This window comes from Cyprinus carpio, chromosome A11, assembly GCF_018340385.1.
Source record: "Cyprinus carpio isolate SPL01 chromosome A11, ASM1834038v1, whole genome shotgun sequence".
Classification (NCBI taxonomy): domain Eukaryota; kingdom Metazoa; phylum Chordata; class Actinopteri; order Cypriniformes; family Cyprinidae; genus Cyprinus; species Cyprinus carpio.
Window position 1 is genome coordinate 4947032 of NC_056582.1, and position 20740 is coordinate 4967771.

Below are 20740 nucleotides of genomic sequence, written 5' to 3' on the forward strand. Positions count from 1 at the left end.
CACACACACACACACACACACACACACACACACACACACACACTTGTTTAACTGTTTTAGTCTTGAAACTTGAGTGTTTCTGAGTTTGTTTTTCATAAAAGGTTTATATATCAGGTTAAATTCCTCAACCCAACTCCTAAAAATAACCCTTACAGAAACATGTGCAAAACACTTGATTTAAATAGAAACTTGATTTGGTTGTGAAGTCACTACAGTAGTCGGTAATCAACAGGTTTCATTCTGTTAGTGAGGACATTTTTGAATACTGGGGGCATTTTGGACCTCACAAGTTAAACTCGTACACAAAATAAGTTTATATTTCATTTAAAATGAATATATTTTTAGTGCAGAAGTAACAGAAACATGGTTCTCCATTCATGGAATGACCTGTAAGACACCAGAAGTGCAAGTAATAGTTTAGTTTTCTTAGCACCTCCTCTCTCGTTACATAACCCCTCCCTCCTTCCTCTGTCTGATCCCATCTGTAAGTTCTACTCTCCTCTTCCCACAAGGCTGGATTTGGTATGATCCACTTGCCCGAGACCTTAGGTCTGGGTCTGAACAGAGAAACACGGCCACTGGTGCTGCTGCAGAGGAAGTGCACAACTAAATCTACAGCCTAAAGACTCACAGAGAGCGAGACACAGAGAGAGAGAGAGAGAGAGAGCTATGTAGAGTCCAGTCTTGCTCTGGGACGGCAGACTGACGGAAGCTGCTGGTAGTTTTACAGCTGTGCATCTCTGTCACTCTGGAGTCATGAGCTCAAAGGGGACGAACATCCACAACAAACGTCTGCCGTGTGAGTATTTCACCTTAATTTGAATTATTTTGTTAATCTTCTTAAACGTGTCCTCACAACACAATTAACAGAAGAGTCATTGTGTTATTAAAGAATAGGTATAAGAAAGACCTGCTAGATGTCATATTTTTACCCCAGTGAATATTTCTCATTGTTTGTTTATATTTGATTGTTATTTTTAAAAGATACAAACCTTAAAGTCTTGACAGCTATTGAACATTTCCATCTTCACTGCCCAGTAAGTAAACTTTTCTCACTGCAAGCCTTACTGTTATTAAACACGTCCACCTGTTATAGTAAAGTGATTATGAAGCATACTCTACAAAAGTACAATTTGTACTTATATTACAAAATATTAAACCACCATAATTATATATATATATATAGTAGAGCTGTCAAACGATTAATCACGATTATACTACAGGGCCGCTGAATGCTTGAATCTGATTGGCTGAGGAACATTCTGAGGTGTGCAATTATTTTCTGGGAAACGCACAGCAAACGTAGTTCCAGGCAGCTCTCTTGACCGCATTACAGTGCCATATCACTTCGCATAGTAAAACTTTAATAACGGAAATTACAGAACTAACAAAAACAACAACATGACAGACGATTTTCCGAAAGTAAATACACATGACACATGACTAAAACCGGACAAATCCCTTTAAATATATCATCTGATCGATGTCTTGAGGTGTGGTAACCGTAAGCGGAATAATTGACTCCGGGCTGTTGAATTATTCGAAAAATAGTGCACACTAGTGGTGTAACATTTTTCTAATAATTCAATGGCCCGTCGTCAATTATTCCTTACTTAATCGCATTCAAAATAAAAGTTTTTGTTTACATAATATGTGTGTGTGTACTGTGTATATTTATTATGTATACATAAATACAAACACATTGCATGTATATATTTAAGAAAAATATGTTATGTTTATATATTAACGAGATTTATAAATATAATTATATACACGTAAATACATGTAAATATTTTCAACATATATACTGCATATGTGTGTATTTATATATAAATAATAAATACACACAGTGCACACTCATATATTATGTAAACAAAAACTTTTATTTTGGATGCGATTAATCATTTGACAGCACTACTATTTATATTAAAAAAATATTTTAAACACCCGTGATAACTTACCTTGATCCGACATTTATGACGTAGCTGATTTTAGTTATTTTTTAATATATGTTGATATTTGAGTATAAGTTGAGATGGAATTTCTCCAAAAAAAAAAAAAAAAAAAGTTATTATTTTTTTAAATCAAGATACAAAGTTACTGCCAGATTGTTACTACAGAAAAGCATTTGCGTAATTGTACTTCGACTTAAGTAAACATTCACATATCTACATGTGTGAATGTGTCAAAACATATTAGCTGTCATTTTCACTGGAGTATTAATAAAACCATTAAATGTGCCTCCCTTATTTGTATTCATCACTTTTTTTTTGTCTATCATAGTTTCCTGTGTAGACTCTAGGAATTTCTTTTATAACCTCATTGTGGAAAGTTTGGCTCAGTTTTCTTAGTATTTTTTTTTTTGTTTGTTTGTTTATTTGTTTTAATGTTATGTAGAATTTCTATTTTTAAGGGGCTTTTGACCAAACATTTAAATAGCCAGATTGACTTGATGAACTTGCCAAAGCTTAGAGAGCAAAGACTTACTTGGTTCTAGATTTGTTGTGTGTACCCTGACTGAAATCCCTCTAAATGGGATTGTTTGTGCCATTTTTAGCAGATGGACTGTGGGTACAATCCAAGTTCCCACACTCACTGGTCACACATACACACACACACACACACACACTTGGAGACTGGAAATTATATTGGCCACAGGAGAATTTTCAACACTATCTTTCAATTTTGCTCACATAATGAGTAAAATGTCCATGTCTGTCAAAGAGATTTGGGAGATTTGCACCCCAGATGTTTAAGATGGTGTCATTAAGGTTTTGTGGAATGACTCTACAGGAATGATATTTCTTTGTCTAGGAATTTGCTAATTGTCTCGGCTTGTGTGACTAATGATTATTATGATAATGTTTCTGATGTGCCAAAAAGCCACATGGTAAAATGGAATGAAGGTTTGGGACTAAATAAAATGAAATATGAATAATACAATCCAATCAATTTGCTATCCAGACTGTTTGAATTTAAATCCATTTTTTTCTTATTAGAATCCAAAAATACCATTATATAGAAGGAGGTGTATATATATATATATATATATATATATATATATATATATATATATATATATATATATGTTTACTTTTTTTCCCTTCTTTTGTTAACTTTTCTTTAAACCTTTTCTTTAACTTTTACTGTTTACATTTTTGGATGTTGTACATCCCCACATAGAAATTGTAAGGCTATAACTTTTATCAGTTCATAGTTTAATATAAAAATATGCGGAAATCCAGAAAACCAAATCGCTGCAGATCATAACATGCAAAATAGGGGGAAATTTCACTGAAGTTACAAGGAAACATTTCACCTTCTTACTTAGGAGCTCGGATGACATTTGAGAAAAAGATAACATTGATTATGGTGGACAGCACATGCTATCTAATTCTCTACTCCGTTTCATACTTTCCTCATGACTTATTATCATGTCATTCATCTTGAGGACTCGACTAGAATTTCCTCTCAGTTTGTTCCATTCACATTGTTCTTTGTGGTACTTTACTGTGACTCTTAGTTTCTCTGGAAACAGAACAGCTGAAGTTAGGGTGGCCTTATTAAAGATGCTGAATTAAATGTGCCTAGGAGGGTAGTGTGCGTGAATGATTTCATTGTCAGATCGCTGGAGAGATTTGGGAAACTTGCATACCCACACATTCCAGACACACACACACACACACACACACACACACTATTAATAATTCAGTTAGTTTAGGAAACCACAGATGTGCATGTAGATTTGACACATGACAGGGGATTTCTGTTTTATACAGTAACTGTTTATGCTTCTGTTTAGAAATGTGCTCTGGGGATATTAAGACACTTAAATGTTATTCATTGTATTATTTACACAATGATAAGACAATTAATAGGATGCCAAACAGGATTGAAACAAAGAGTCAAAGTTAACAGATGGTTCCACTGTATCAACATATTTCTTCTTCTTCTTTAAGAAGGATATAATGTTTTAAAAAGATAATGTTTAAAAAACCAGCTAATACTACAAAACATCATAGAAATCCTTCAATCCATCAGTGATACTTATTAATGTTTGTATTGTTGTTTTTATGGAACAACAATATGCCATAAATGTACATGGCAATATATTTTGTCTACAACATTTTGATGAGCCTAGAGAAAGTTTACGACTATATAAATATACAGTATACTAAAAATGTATTTTAATACATTTCCAGCTTTTCATGTTTGAAGTTACTTAGTACCTGGGGAAAACTTGCAGCACCCATTTAAACCAGAGTAATAATATATATTTACAATTCATCTGTAAGTTCATTTAAATGTGTTATTGTGGTTAAAGGAAGTTATTGAACATATTTAAAAACTATGACTTAGTGGATATTTTATAATTTTTTTCTTCTGGTACGTCTTCCATGGCATAATGAAATTAATAGGATTACTAAAACATGACCTCACCTCATATGTACTTGCTACTCATATGCACTTTGTTTTTGAAACTGATATATAAGTGTATAGACAGGACAGGAAATGTTAATGTGAAAAGGGGGAAACAGGATCAGGAAAACCTTACCAGACTGAAAGTATGGTCACCCTCATGTACACAGCTCATTGAGTCACTGGATATTTGTTAAGCACTAGTCCATGGCTCCAAGAGAAGCATGTTGTCTCTCTAAGTTCAGTGTGTAGGCTATTATCTGTTTGGAAACATCTTCAGGTATCTTTAACGTCACCCTTGACATAATGTGAACTAACTGGAAAATGACTACTTACACTGAACACAGTGCATGCTTCTGTCCGCAGTTTGATGGATGGTATTGTGAAAGCGCAGCAGGTCAGAGATCATAGCGAGATGCTAACAACCAGCGGCAGATGCAAATAACCTAACAAATCGTGGCATTGGTAGACATGACAATTTTTGTGACATCATCACATTGTGCTTGAGACTGAGTGTTACATAACCGTGATGACCCACGGAGTACATGGATATGATAATAGCCTTAGATCAGCCGGTTTCCATGTAAGACACATAGGTGGGCCTATAATAAATTGCTTTGTATTTCATCAGTATTATTACTTGCTGAATAAATGTAGGCTATTCATTGTTGTTATACGTATAGATCCTGGATATACCCTATGGAGTTTTGTGGCTATGTTTTTAGCATTGAGGCTAACATACTTATGGTTGCATATTATTTATAGTTGACAAAGAAAGCAGAAAGCCGAAGGGAAATCTGAGGGTGTGTGTTATAGTGAGTTTATCATGTCTAATGGGTTTTCTTAAAACCTGTTGTAGAAAACAGTGATCTAGTTTCAAAAACTGTTGCGTAAAATCCATGCTGACAGCTAAAAACATTTGTTCACCATAGCGGATCTTCATTTTTGTTGCTGTTCTGTTATGTCAAGGACGCTTGCGGAACGATGACACTCAATCAGTTTACCCAATTAAATGCTGTTTTAATGAAAATTTGTTTTCTTCATATTTTTGATGTATATTAGAACCGTTTTATAAAAGCAAGAAGGCAGTCAAGGCCATGCTAAACTATCAATATGGCCTTAGAATATACTGTCAACCAAGCACTTTGAGCTTCCATTTAGCACATTTAATGTGTTTTGATCAGTGTTTATGTGAATAAGTGATCAAGCCTTTTCAGAAGACTTGTATTAAACCCCTTAATTCTTCTACAATTTCTTTATGAACTTTTTGAAGCATTTTGGTTGAATGTAATTTCAGTTGGTGGGACAGGAGACTCTCAGGTTTCATTAAAAACATCTTCATTTGTTTATTGAAGAAGAATAAAAGTCTGAATGTAGGTCTGAATGACATGAGGGTGAGTAAATTATCAAATTTTCATTTTTTGGGTGAAGTAGTCACTTAAGAGCTTGTAATTACAGCTGAATATCACATCTTTCATCCAAGGTCTTCATTCCTTTTGGTTTGTGGGACTGAAATCCCCATTTCTTTCCAAACCACCAGAATGGCCATTTTTGATCCAAAGTTACCATACTTGTTGTCAAAAGTGGGTAAAACCATTCTTCAGTGGGAGAAACCAGCATCTGTATTTAAGGTATGGTTTCTTAGTAAATCAGGCTTTTGCTCTCTAGTGCCTGAGGTTTAACACATGAACTTTTAACTCATTCAACTGGAAAGTTCGTTTCCCATGTCCTGTTTTCAAACTGAGCTCAGATGGATGTGGTGGACTGGTTTAGATTGTTATTTAGTCTGCAATGCTTCTGAAAGTCACCTGCAATGCTTCCGAAAGAAAAATGATTTGGGTGAGATGCCTGGAAGAGGTTGATGTGTGGTTTAGGCATTCCTACTGTGGTAAGTAATTAAACAAACCTTTGACTATTTATACAATCTGAATAAATTCCTGTGAATAAGAGACCACGATCTGTTAAAATCAAGACCTACGTGATGGGTTTATTTGTGTCTGAAAGCATTGGGACATTTGGCATGAGTCTGAGAGGGCCTGTATGGATGCTGTGCCTTTTCCGGTACCCTGCTGGATCATGATCCCAGAATGCTTTAGTGTGAGAGCCACTGTGACAAAGTAGGGTAGACTGGAAACAGAGCTTTGCCTTGTACGGAGGGAATGACAAATCAGTCCTTACAGACAATCCGCCTTTCTTCTGCTTTGATCTAACAAGTCTTGCTCACCCCTTCTGGCCTAACTGCGGTGTGAATGGACAACACAGTCTGAAAAAGGGGGATGCGAGAAAGAGATGAGGCTGAGAGAGCAAGAGAAAAATAGTGTGATCTCATCCTCATGTGGTTGTTTACTCGCCTTATGAATGATCATTTTGGATGACTTGGAGCAGGGTCAGAAAGCCTCATGATGGAGTCATTCACTTGAAATCAATCACCGATTCAGTCCTATTAAAAACCCTGACTGATCAATTATGGAACATATATACCTGCTGGACACAATACAACTCTTCTTTTACCACCTAATGCCACTGTGATGTACCTTGATCAAAATCACACCATGTTCATTCACTTAGGCCAGAGAAGAACTGGTGCCCTAACTAAGTCTGGTTTCTCCCAAGGTGTTTTTTTTTTTTTTTTTTTTTTTTTATCCATTTTAATCACCAATTTAGTTTGGCCATTGTGGCCTTCTGGCTTGCTTAGCTGGGGTCTGAAAAACACTTTAATTTCAGTAATTTATCGATATGGCCCATTGACCAACACAACTGGACTTGTTAAATAATAACAAGCAGAATCTGAATTGTCTCCATAGCTGAGTTTCAACAGTCGATTCTGCTGTTTCCTGTTTAATCACTGTGAAGCTGCTTTGACACAATCTGTATTGTGTAAAGCACTAAAGAAATAAAGGTAACTTCACTTGACATAATACTCTACATGGAAAGTAAACAGAAAATCTGCACACTGATTAACTTGCTTGTATTTGTAAAATTAAACAGCAAGGTTTTGATCAAAAAGATCTTCTTCAGGCATCGGAATGTGGCTGATTTATTTTACAAATGAAGAGAATGGGTTCACAGTTTTTTAGTAACTTTCATAGCTTCTGTTTTAATCTTCTGTTGGATATATTTCAAATTTGCATAATTTCTCCCGCTTCGCATACTGTTCTACAGCAAATCTGACTCTATCCACTACTGTTGTTGCCATAAACTCCAACCAACCGTCAATCAAAATTAGTAATAAATGGTTGTTGCTAGGTTAGGAGTGTTCCTACATGGTTGCTAGGGTGTATTAGGTAGTGGTGAGCATGATTTCACCAAGTACAACATGTTCCTGGATCAACATCCTTGTTGATCCTGGAACAACATTCCAATCAACCAATCAGAATTCAGATATAACTTTTCAGGAAATATCTGTTTTAAGCTTAAAATCAGGGTTAGGTGCTCCTACACCCTTATTATTCACCTATCATTTCCCACTGATTTTAGGAATAAATTATGGGTAGGGTTAGGTTTAGGGTAGGGATTGGGTTAAGTCTATATTTTTGGACAATAATGTTGGTCCAGGATCATCAAAAGATGTTTATTCAGGAACATGTCTTACTTGGCAAAATCACGGCAACGTTAAGGTAGATACCAAGGTGTTTCTATGTAGTTGGAACTCCAAAGAAGTGTTATTTTGGTTGTGAGGGAAAGATAACCTTGTTCAGCTTTCCAAAGAACCCAGCGTTTAAGGGTTAGTTTAACCAAAAATTAAACTTAGCACATAATTTACTCACCCTCAAGTCATCCTAGGTGTATATGACTTTCTTCTTTCAGACGAATCCAGTCGGAGTTATATTATTATTATTATTATTATTACTGTCACATCACCACAGCACATGTGCCTTAGTGAGTGAAATTCTTGGGAGCGTGCTCCAGACAACAATTTACTTATAATGTAATATACAATGTGCAATATACACATACATATAGTCAGTACACATAGTGTACTATTAGATATACAGTTAATGCTACACATTATACACAGTATGTACATACAGTTAGCAATAAACATTATACACAGTATGTACACATTCTACATTATGTAGACATATATACACATAAAATATTCGAAGGTGCAACAGATTATACCTGAACAGGTTACGCAAAATTTCATGGATGTGCATTGGATGGTATCCAGTGGTGGCAGATAGATTATTGTATTAAATGCAGTGTGTATGTATAATCCAGTAATGAACTGTTGGAGTTAAAGTGCAGTGTATAGCATACCGTGTTGGGGGAGTGCTCTAGTGTGTATTATTTCTGACTGTTCATTGGTCTGATAGCCTGAGGGAAAAAGCTATCCCTCAGTTGGCTAGTGCGGGATCGGATGCTGCGGAGACATCTTCCTGAGGGCAGCAGAGAGAGCAGTCTGTTGGACAGGTGGCTGGAGTCTTTGATGATTCTCCAGGCTTTCTTTATACACCGCCTGGTGTAGATGTTCTGGAGGGAGGGAAGCTCACCTCCAACTATGTGGCGGGCAGTTTGCACGACCCTTTGCAGAGCTTTGCAGTTGCCAGCAGTGCTGTTTCCAATCCAGGCAGTGATGCAGCCAGTCAGGATGCTCTCTACAGTGCAGGTGTAGAATGTTCTGAGGATGCTGGGGCTCATTCCAAACTTCCTCAGTCATCTCAGGAAGAAGAGGCATTGATGTGCCTTCTTCAGCACTGAATCAGTGTGTGTAGACCATGTGAGATCTTCATTGATGTGAACTCAGAGGAACTTAAAGCTGTTTACCAGCTCCACAGGTGTCTTATCGATGGTGATGGGTGTTTGTTCTCTGCTCTGTCTCCTGAAATCCACCACCAGCACCTTTGTCTTGTCAATGTTGAATGAGAGATGGTTCTCCTGACACCATTTAGTCAGGGTTCTCACCTCCGTCTCATGGTTGTCGGTGATCAGGCTCATCACCGTTGTGTCGTCAGTGAATTTGACGATGACGTTGGAGCTGAGTGTGGCTGCACAGCCATGTGTGTACAGGGAGTACAGGAGCGGGCTGAGGACGCAGCCCTGAGGAGCACCAGTGTTGAGGGTCAGCGGGGATGAAGTACTGTTGCCCATTCTGACCACCTGAGTTCTGCCTGTCAGGAAGTCCAGGATCCAGCTGCACAGAGATCTGTTTAGTCCCAGGGACTGGAGCTTTGCAACAAGTATGGCAGGCACTATGGTGTTAAATGCTGAGCTGTAGTCCACAAACAGCATTCTCACATAGGTGTTCTTATTTTTCAGGTGCGAGAGAGCAGTGTGTAGGGTGAAAGCAATAGCAAAAAATTGTTATTAAAAATTGTCTTTGATCTTTCAAGCTGTTTAATTCCACTCAGTGGGTGTTGCAGTGCATCAGTTCAAAAGAATTTAAATAAAAAGCGCCCACCCTTAAAAAAAAAACAAAAAAATTCTCACACTGCTCACACTGCACTGGGTGTACAAAGGTCCTGAAGCGAATCAATGCATTTTTGTAAGAAAAATATCCTTATTCAAAACGTAATAATCACTTAAATGTAGCTCCAGAAATACTGTCAAGTCATTTGTCCAAATTGTTTTTTGAAACTTTGAGTCAAAATGCATTTAATTGTCATGGTCCTGGAAGAGAGATGAGGTGAGGACTCAAATGCAGGAAGAATGGGCTTTTATTAGAAGTAAAAATGAACAAAATGAACAACAAAAACTACCCCAAATGGGAAAACAGGCAAACAGGCAGGCCAGGACAGGACAGGACAGGACAGGGCACAGCGCAGCACGACAACAGAAACATCTACCATACACAAGGAACCAGCACAGGACTGCAGACACAAGGAGAATAAATAAGGAGACAAATGAGGAGGGTAACGAGGGAGACACAGGTGGAATAACTGAAATAGACAATAGAGAGGAAAGCACTTGGCATCAACAAACACACAAAAAGCCATGTGATCAAACCAACACACAGTGACATCTGGTGGCCAACTAGGGCACACCAGCAGAATCGTGACAGAACCCCGTGTGGTGGAACATGCAGAGGGGAAAGGAAGAGGGATGGTGGTCAAGCCCAGTATGGAGGAACACCAAAAACGGATCAGGGGAAGGGATGGTGGGCCAGGTCCCTGTGGCAGAATCTGCAGGGCTGAATCCCTCCAGGGCGGAGCATGCATAGCTGAAGCCTTCCAGGGTGGAGTTGAAGTCCACCACAGCTGCTCTGTGAAGGCTGAAGATCTCCACGGTGGTGCAGAAGACCACCACAGCAGAGCAGGCATGACTGAAGATCCCCATGGTGGAGTGGATGACCACCACAGCAAAGCAGATGGGAGAGAGGGAACTGGAGTGGATTCTTGAGTGGACTCTGAAGGCTCCTGGACTGGAACAGGTTCTTGAGTGGACTTTGAGAGCTCCTGGACTATAGCAGGCTCTGGAGTGGACTCTGAAGGCTCCTGGACTGGAGCAGGTTCTTGAGCAGATTCTGAGAACTCCTGGACTGGAGCAGGCTCTGGAGTGGAATAAAGGCTCCTTTGAAGCCAGAACAAACTCAGAAGTGGGCAATGCCCACAGAAAAGCCCTAAAGAAAGGCAAAGACAGCAGCAGCAGTGAAATCATGCGGCTCTATAGTAGACAAGGAGAGTGGGCTGCTCAGTGATGGCCTTTGTGGCAGCAGCAGAGAGAGTTGGCTGCTCTGTGATGGCCCTCGTGGAAGCAGCAGTGTAATCAGGTGGCTCTGTAGTGACCTCCATGGCTGAGTCAAGGAGAGTGGGCTGCTCAGTGACCTCAGAAACCATCAAACATAGGACCACCGCACTAGGGACCACCGCAGTGATGCCAGCCACTCTTACCGACAACAGAGGTGGGTCTGCCAAACTGGAAACCAGTCCCAAATACCCTGGACTAGTAGCTGGATTAAGCCCATTCTCCACTGAGTCCTCTTATGGCTGGTTCCTTCTGTTGTGGTCCCGGAAGAGGGAAGAGACGAGGACTCGAATGCAGGAAGAATGGTCTCTTGTTAGAAGTAAAAATGAACAAAATGAACAAAGCCGATCTCGTGATTAGTAGTAAATCACCATCACCTGCTTTCAGATTCAGGAGGATTCACGACACAGAGCCGTAGTTCACTGACAAGCTAGGCGATATCACGTTCGAAATCGAATGCGATTCATCTGTGATTATGACCGCGATATTGCCTAATTGTCAGTGAACTACGGCAACAAACTAAAGCAGGAACGGTGAAAACACACACAGAGTCCATGTGATTGTGACATCTTTATTCTAACGTGTACTTCTTTTTCTTTTTCATGAGAGTGTGCTGGATCAAACTGTAAGTCTAATTGCTCAGAAAAGTAACAGCACACAGCTCCTTAACAAGCTGCATGATTTGAGGTATCATTCATGTTCATAGAACAGTGTTTGCCATAGCACGCACCAAAAATAAAATATAATATGAAATTAACAGACTCTACATTATTGCAGCCTACAAATCTGTATGTGACCCACAGGTCAGGACCACTCATGAGCTCTGCCAGTCCTGCCAACTGACCTGAATAAACACTATGCCCACTGCACTGACATTTCGCTAAGTGCGACAGTGGGCAGCAAAATTTTGTTTTCTAGGGACAATAGCCAAATCACATTTTCCCTGACTTGCTCCTTTCTCGATCATGTCAGAGAAAATGGCATTTGACTGGAAGGGAATGCCAGAGAATTAAACACACACTGTAGCTGCACCCCTGAGCAAAGCACTTAACTCTGTGTTATTTCAGGAGCACCAAGTCATAATTTTATTTTCACACACGTGCAAACATGCAAATATGCGCATGGCAGATGTCAAGGACCGAGTCATAGCACCATGGTTATGCAATATCCATTCATGGCAAGTCTGTTAAGTTTTAATACCTCAACCTTCTCAACCTTTCATATAAACACTGGTGTACGTTTTTAAATATTAAACTTGGACAAGGTCATGGAAAATGGATAGGAGATTCCTGCAGAGTTCAAAGAGAGGAGTTTAAGTTTACGTGTTGAATGATTTGAGATTTGGATATTAGAATGCCACTGTAGGTGATGGCTTTTTTCAGTCCTGCTGTGTTCCTGCTACTATCTTATTTTATCTCTGTAGGATTAACAGAATGTTCTTCTGATACAATACAATATAGTGGACATGAAATGAAAAATTTCACAATTTTCACATGCATCTGTTTCCTAAATGCATGTTTTTGATGTTTCATCCATGTGTAAGATATGCTTAATTCGTCACACGCTTGAGGTATTTGGCCAATCACAATGCACTGGATAGCTGGCCACAGCACACCTCTTGGATATTTATGTTTGTTGACTCAATTCATTGAAATTGACAATTATATATTACAACAAATCTGTGTTAATGCTCTCATTCTTGCAAGTCAAAAGATAAACTTGCTTACACACACAGGACTGTCACACAGGACTGTCAGAAGAAAACATAAATGGGACATCCAGCTTCCTCTTTGCCCTTTCTGGCTGTGGTGGTCAGCTAGTGCAGATCTTATTAGTTATTCAGAGTGACAGCGCAGTGGCCCCTGGATGCCTCACATCGTCCTCACTGCCATCCACCAGGCGAGAGAGAATGACCCTATCTAAACCTTCCACGACTGCCTAAAGTGGCAGTTTGCCTGTCAAACGTGATGACTCATGAATTCTATAAACAGAAATAAAAAGGTCATCACAGTCTTACCCTGGCACTCCATGGTGCAAAAAGGTTCTGCTACCCTAAAATAATAATGTAGATAGTAAAGAGATATTTTTGTTATTGTTCTTTTTGGTAGTGTTGAAAAAGGTTTAGTTCACCCCAAAATTAAAAATCTTTAATCGGTTACTCACCCTCATGTCCCCCATTGACTTTCATTTTGTGCACAAAAAGCATTAAGACATTTTTTAAATGAAGGAGGCAGTGTCATGCTTTGGGCAATGTTCTGCTGGGAAACCTTGGGTGCTGCCATTCTTGTGGATGTTACTTTGACACTTACCACCTACCTAAGCATTGATGAAGACCATGTACAGCCTTTCATGGAAACTGTATTCCCTGGTGACTGTGGCCTCTCTCAGCAGGATAATGCACCCTTCCACAAAGCAAAAATGTGCTGAACAAACAAGTCAGATCCTTGGAGGCCCACCTCGCAACTAACAGGACTTAAAGGATCTGCTGCTAACATCTTTATGCCAGATACCACAGCTAAACTTCAGGGGTCTAGTGGAGGGCTGTCAACACAATATTAGGAAGGTTGTCAGAATGTTATGCCTGATCAGTGTATATTGCCAGAAGAATAAGCTGTATCACAGAGAAATTAGTGGGCCTCCTTCGTCACATGGCCTGGGACAATGTCCACATTTATCCCACTCAGACGATGGCCCTGTTCTACAGCACGTCTGATAGCAGCTGAAAATGTTATCAGCTCTCCCAGCACACACCAGACAATCTTTACATTATTTCTATTTTAGACCAGGTTTAAAAGGCAGATCCAATTATTTCAGGCTCAGCCTGTGCCTTCTAATTATGGGTGAATTGCGGGATACTGTCTCTGTGAGTCTGGATGTATTAATGACTTGTGAAAGGAAAAGAATGCCATTCTCTTACATGTTACAGCCGTGGTGCAAGCTTTAGGGCTGTTATTTCAGCTGAGCTGATGTGTGCTCCTGTGTCACTTTTCAAGGACAGTGAAACACAAATGTTAGGCTGGACATATCATACTGACAACCATAATTAGCTTGATTGTTGCTTGTGTGTACTGTAAAGAGATTCTGTGTAATGAAAAAAAAAAAAAATACACAATGAATGCAGTCTACTAATATACTGCCTCTATATTACTGTACAGCATCTGATGAAAGCTGAAATGAAGTCGGCCAGCATTGATTTACTCAGAACTGGCTGTTCATGTTTTTATTGAGTAAGTTCCTGGGGTCAGGGTGGTAGATGACTCATATTGTCTATTTGGAGATCCTTGTGCATGAGCTACCACATTGAGATGTCTCTGTATATAGACCAATGACTAACATCTCTGCTTCCAGGAGGTCAAAGGTCAATTTTCTTGGCCAGCTGACATTGCTTCCATAAATTACTGTAATACATAGGCTATGTTTGCCTGATTTTAGTTTTTGGTAAAACATGTTTTCAAATATATGTTTCAGAGTGACTTCTTTTACTGTCTTTTTAAACCATTTTTCCTTTTTAACATGTTGAAAGCACTCTGGGGACAAAGTGTTTGTGATTTTGTCCCAATAAAACCATAGCTCAAACAAAAACACACACAAACGAACATGTTTATATGGCGGCCTATACTAAATTATATTTTTAAGAGCCTAATACACACATGATATACTATATATATATATATAGCCTATATACTGCACAATCATTAGCTTGGCAAATGCGTCTTAAGTAAAGAAAGCTTATCAGCCCTGTGACCAATCAACCATACTAAACAAACAGATACAAGATGTTCATATAATATCACTAAAACATTCTCATTTATTCCACAAATGTGTTTATTTTGTCTTAGTGTAGTATTTAGTACAGCATGTTCTCTTTCTAATCTTTTTACTTTTATCTTCTCTTTTCATTCTGCCACTCTTATTTGTTACAGTATTGGCTGAAGTACACAGTCCTCAATATGTTTAATTTAGAGAAACACCACAAACGTATTAGAAAGATAGGGTTAGGGTTATATATAACGATAGGGAGGCACAAAATGAAAACATTTCGTGATTAGAGATTACAAGTGTAACTTCTGCCCCCTGCTGGTGGAATTATTATTATTATTATTTTATTTTTTTGTAAGGGTTGTAGAATGCAGCTTGTCCGTTATTCGACTGGAACTAACTAACTGTTGTATAAGAGTGTGCACATGCAATTTGCGCGAATATTCTGTTATTGGGAGTTGATCTAAAGTGTGACTGAAGTCTCTGTTGTTGCTGGTAGCGGAGACAGAGCATGCGCAGAGAGTCCCGGACGCAGATTCGACACAGCAAATGAGGACGAGAGAGAGACACCGATTCTTTGAGGAGGTCTTTCAACACGATGTGGATGTCTACCTTTCCTCTGCACACCTGCAAATAGATTATAAGAGACGTGAGTCACACATACATTTTTTAAAATTGTTATATATAATATGTATAATATAATAATATAATATAACTATGAACTAATTTTAGGGGGAAAATGCTTCTAGTGTGCTAACAATAAAAAACAAAACAAAAAAAAAACAAAACAAAAATAAAATAAATAAATAAATAAATAAATAAATTCCATTACCATCACACATCATCAATATTAATAGATCAATATCACACATTATTATAGCAAAATCCATTTGTTCAAAGACTTTGATCTTTATTCTAAGACATGTGTTGAGATAGATTATAAGTAACCAAATACACCATATCCCCCCCCCCCCCCCCCCCCCCCCCCCCCCCCCCCCCCCCCCCCCCCCCCCCCCGCCATTGCAGCTCCCTTAGGAAGTATTTCATCAATGGAGGTGAACGTCGATATGCTAGAACAAATGGACCTGATGGACATCTCTGATCAGGAGGCCTTGGATGTCTTCTTCAGTGCCAGCGGAGAGGAAGGATCACTGACGTCCCCTCTTCCAGGTACATACTCCAAACCAGTCTAAATAGCCATTCACTTGCATCAACTTTATCAAAGTTTTTATAGGTTGCTAGTTGGTGTTCCTGCTTGACTGCAGTATCTAACAGGATCAGGTGGCAGGTAATATGGGATCCACTGTCCTATATGGTAATTGCATGAAGTAGTAACTCCACTGAACTCCAGTGAGCATTGCCAACAGTTTTTGATACTCATGTCACCTGAAAATGACAACTTCAGGTCGTTTTACTGGTACATTGTTTCCCAACCATGCACATTATTTGCTACAAACTATTCCTGTAGTATGCAAAGTGTTTTTTTTTTTCTTTCTTTCTTTAGTACTGCTCAGTGTGTAAAGTTACAACCAGTAAGTTGTGGTCAAAATTTTACATACACTTTTCAGTATCTGCAAAATAAATGGTATCATACAAAATGCATGTAATTTTTTATTTAGTACTGACCTGAATAAGATAATTCTATCTTATAATAATTTCACATGTATGAATTCATGTGAATTGCCGTGAGAGTGTGTTTAATTAGCATACAGCGCTAAACAATTTGACACAACAAATATAGCATCCTTGGATATGTTCAGACTAGCATGCCAGCAACAAAATAATAACAGTAATTTTCAATGAGTGATAGAGACCACCACTTACAGTAGCTGGTATTTTGGACTCATGAACAGTGATGTGATGCAGTGAACACTGAAGTGTAGACAGTGAATTTCCCAATACAGCTGGACACTGCAGTCAAGCTGAAATGTCTACTAGCAAGCATGATTTGCTTTATATAGTTATATTCAAAATTGTCCGGGGTATTCCAACCTCTATCATTGCAGTCAGTGGGTGTTGCTGTTGAACCGTCCACAAGTCGTCAAATAAAGCATGCACATTCATTATAAATGTGCATCACACATTCACACTGCTCCGGGGGGTGAATAAAGGACTCCTGTAAAAAACACTTTTCTCTTACTTCTGGTATCTGTCATACGCGGAAGGTGTTCAGGTGGAAGACGCAAGGACGTATGCACAGCGCGCGCGCCTCTGAGATTTGCCAGTTATGCAAGTTTGTTTATAGGAGCAAAGGAAGCAAAGTTTACTTACTTTCGCAAAGGAAAACCAGTCTCCTCTTGGTTTATATCGAAATCCTTCGAAATTTTTCTTTGCAAGTCCTCGGTTTGTACTTGCCGCTTTGTTTTGTTCTCTCTCCCCGTTCGTCACTAATCACGCAACACTGATGTCTTAAGTCATCCGCCGGAACGACTTTTGCATATGACAGATAACAGAAGTGAAAAAAAAGTGTTTATTATGTCTGAAAAGATTCATCTGAAAGAAGAAAGTCATATACACCTTGGATGCCTCGAGGGTGAGTAAAACACATTTTTGGGTGAACTAACCCTTTAAATCAACACTCACCAACCTGCCAAATGCAGGTGAAAAACCCCATGGCAGGTAACCAATATCAACTCAGTCATCTCAGGAGCCTCCAATATTAAAACATCAAAGCATAAAGAGGGTCATACATTGGACGCCAATGTGCCATATACATTGTTTTTTAAATTACCAAAAAATGTTTTATTGTATACACAAACACTGATTGTAATAAACCTGAAAGCGTTGATTTCATTGATTCAGAATCAGATTTAATAATAAATATATTGAAGGCTAAGCAGTGATTTCTGTTCATAATTGTGTTTATTTCTGATGTTGGCCATTTAAACTTCACAATGTATTTGATGACATTTTATGCAAGAAACATAAATAACAACTATTTCATTATAGTACAGATGTATTTTAGCCATGTCTGGGTGTTTAAATCCTGGCTTCCAGCAAAGGAGCTGCCATTGAGATGAATTGGAACTGATTGACACAGATTTTATTTTAGAATCGGCTGTGAGGAGGGGTTTTGCACCTGTTTGGAGAAAAAAATTAAATCAAGGCAGCAATTTAAACACTGTTATTGTGGAAAAAGCTTAAATCTTTCACAAAGACAGGTGTGATTTCTCAGGAGACCTATTTCAATGATGTCTGTCAGGTAGTATGAACATTTTTATGTGGTCTTGCATAAAAAATGGCTTAGAGCACTTTAACACTGTTGTTAAAGAAAGAAAACAGTCACTCATTATACACTGCCCGTCCAAAAAAAAAGTCACCACCTGGATTTAACTAAGCAAATATTTAAGATCCTCCCATTGGATAATTACTGCATGGATGATTATGTTATGTGCCCAAAGAATGAGGTCAGCTGACTACCTGAATATACTGAATGACCAGGTTATTCCATCAATTAATTTTTTCTTCCCTGATGGCACGGACATATTCCAAGATGACAATGCCAGGATTCCTCGGGCTCAAATTGTGAAAGAGTGCTTCAGTGAGCATGCAACATCATTTTCACACATGGATTGGCCACCACAGAGTCCAGAGTCAGACCTTTACCCCAGTGAGAATCTTTGGGATGTGCTGGAGAAGACTTTGCGCAGAGGTCCGACTCTCCTGTCATCAATACATCCTGGCGAAAAATTAATGCAACTCTGGACGGGAATAAATGTTGTGACATTGCAGAAGCTTATCGAAATGATGCCACAGCGAATGCATGCCATAATCAAAGCTAAAGGCAGTCCAACAGAATATTAGAGTGTGTGACTTTTTTTTTTGGACGGGCAATGTATGTTGAAGCCATGTGGTTCAGATCTAAAAATCACAAGCCAGTCATCAAGTCATCTACACTGAGAAATGTCTTATAGATAAATTGGCTCAGTGAACAATCGTGTCCAATTAAATTAAATAGCCACTTCTTCTCCAGCTCTTGGCCACACTGACATAGAAGAGGATGGACTGCGGAGAAGTGACGTGTCCTTGAGAATCCCAGACCCTTGTGAGATCAAATCCCGTATGTTGTCCACTTCCTCCAACTCCACCTGTGACAGTCAGGCCTCCAATGAGGACGGATCGAGCACTCCTATCGTCCAATCAGATGATGAAGACGTGCATGAAGATGTGCCCACAGCCAGCGATGCCACAAAAGAGCAGTCTGCCCTCTCATTATAAACTGCCTTCTCATTAATTACTGACGGTTTGGGAAGTGTAACATGTCTAGGTTGAGTCTGTTTCATGGGTGGATTGACCGGTTTTAGCCATAAATCAATCTACCAAAGACCTTCACGAATGCTTGTATTGCACAACACTTTCAAGGCCACTATTACTCCACACTGAGAGCGTCACACTTTGACAGACCTGCAATTTTGTAATGGCATTTGCGTCTTAGCAATATTTTACTGTATCTTTTGTTGTTCTTTGGAAATACATTTCCAAATATGCATTTTGCAGTGCTCTTTACAAAGACTGATGCTGCTCTGTAGGGAGACTACATTGAATTAAGGTGGTGAGTCTCATGAAAACATTTCCAGAAGGAAACAAAACATGAAATTATATTTTGCTTAAAGAAAATGTTGCCTTTTCTGTACATGATTAAAAGGATAGTTCACCCAAACAAGAAAATTATAATATAATTTACTCACTTTCATGACATTCGTTCATTTTCTTTCTTTTTTTTTATGAAATCTAAAAGGTTTCTGTCCCTCAACTGAAAGCCCATGCAAAAAGGCATTGTAAAATCAATCCATATGAATTGAGTGGTTTACATCTAAGTCTCAATTGTTTTTAGATACTAAACAGATTTAAATTAGGGGTCTATTTGACTTTTTATGTGTTAAAAAATGTACATAGAGTGAATCAAATAAGGGTAACAAGGAAGCTGAAATGTGCATGCATCGCACATCAGAACAAACTCCTAAGTGTTTGGCAGACACTTTTATTCAAAACATTTTATAAAATGCATACCTTCAATGCCGTGTAAGTTCATGAATTTTCTGGTAATCAAACCAATGATCTTTATTTGAACTTTTTTTTTTTTTTTTTACATTTAAATCAACACAGAAAGAAATTTAACAAATACTAGCATGGTGTATAAATAAAGTATTAAAGTTTGTAAATGTTTTATTAAATTAATGAGAATGTGATTTTGTTCATGAGAATTTGATGGAAAATGTGCTTAATTGTTATTTAAAAAAATGTCATAATGAAAAAAAAAATCTTAATGAGCATTAGTTTTCTTGTAGTTATTTGCCTTTATTTACAGGACAATAGACAATAAAGTAGGGGTGAGATGATGGGAATGGGCTCATGACTGGGTGCCCATGAGCTCTCCGACACGCCTAGACTTGTGAGCATTTGCACAACCCACTGTTTCACAGCACTAACAGCCTTCATTTGCTACAGGCAAAAACAAATTATTACTTTTGATTTGGGGTGAAATGTTACCTATTCATGACAGTTTTTGTGAGGTTGACACTAAAACTGGGTGTGTCAAGTTCATATTTCAAGAACGTGTTGATAGTATGTCCTTATGCTTTGCTATCGAAATAAAGCCAAATTTCAACTAAAGAGTACTGGTGAAAAAGAAACTGTTTATTTTCCAAAATTTTAGAAACTGACTGAAAAATGTAAGGTTCTCTCTTTAATTTCTTTAAATCAGTAAATATTTAAAGATTCATCTTCTCATTCTTTGATTGTAATCTACCTTTCAGTATAGAAGTTGTAATGTTGGAGGCACGGCAACACAAGGTTGAGGATCTCAATTGCAGTAAGATTTATAAAGAAGATAAAGCAAAGAACTAACACAGTTAATAGTAGTTACTAGAATGTTAAT

General features: G+C 38.3%; 1 protein-coding gene across 1 annotated transcript; it reads left to right on the top strand.

The window, feature by feature from the left end:
• The first annotated feature begins 489 nt into the window (after positions 1-489).
• LOC109078314 (dysbindin-like) lies at positions 490-20480 on the top strand. The gene is made up of 4 exons (XM_042766009.1): positions 490-799; positions 15362-15511; positions 15889-16032; positions 18836-20480. The coding sequence occupies exons 1-4, from the start codon at positions 757-759 to the stop codon at positions 19078-19080; spliced, it is 582 nt and encodes a 193-aa protein (XP_042621943.1). The 5' UTR covers positions 490-756; the 3' UTR covers positions 19081-20480.
• Positions 20481-20740: the final 260 nt, after the last annotated feature.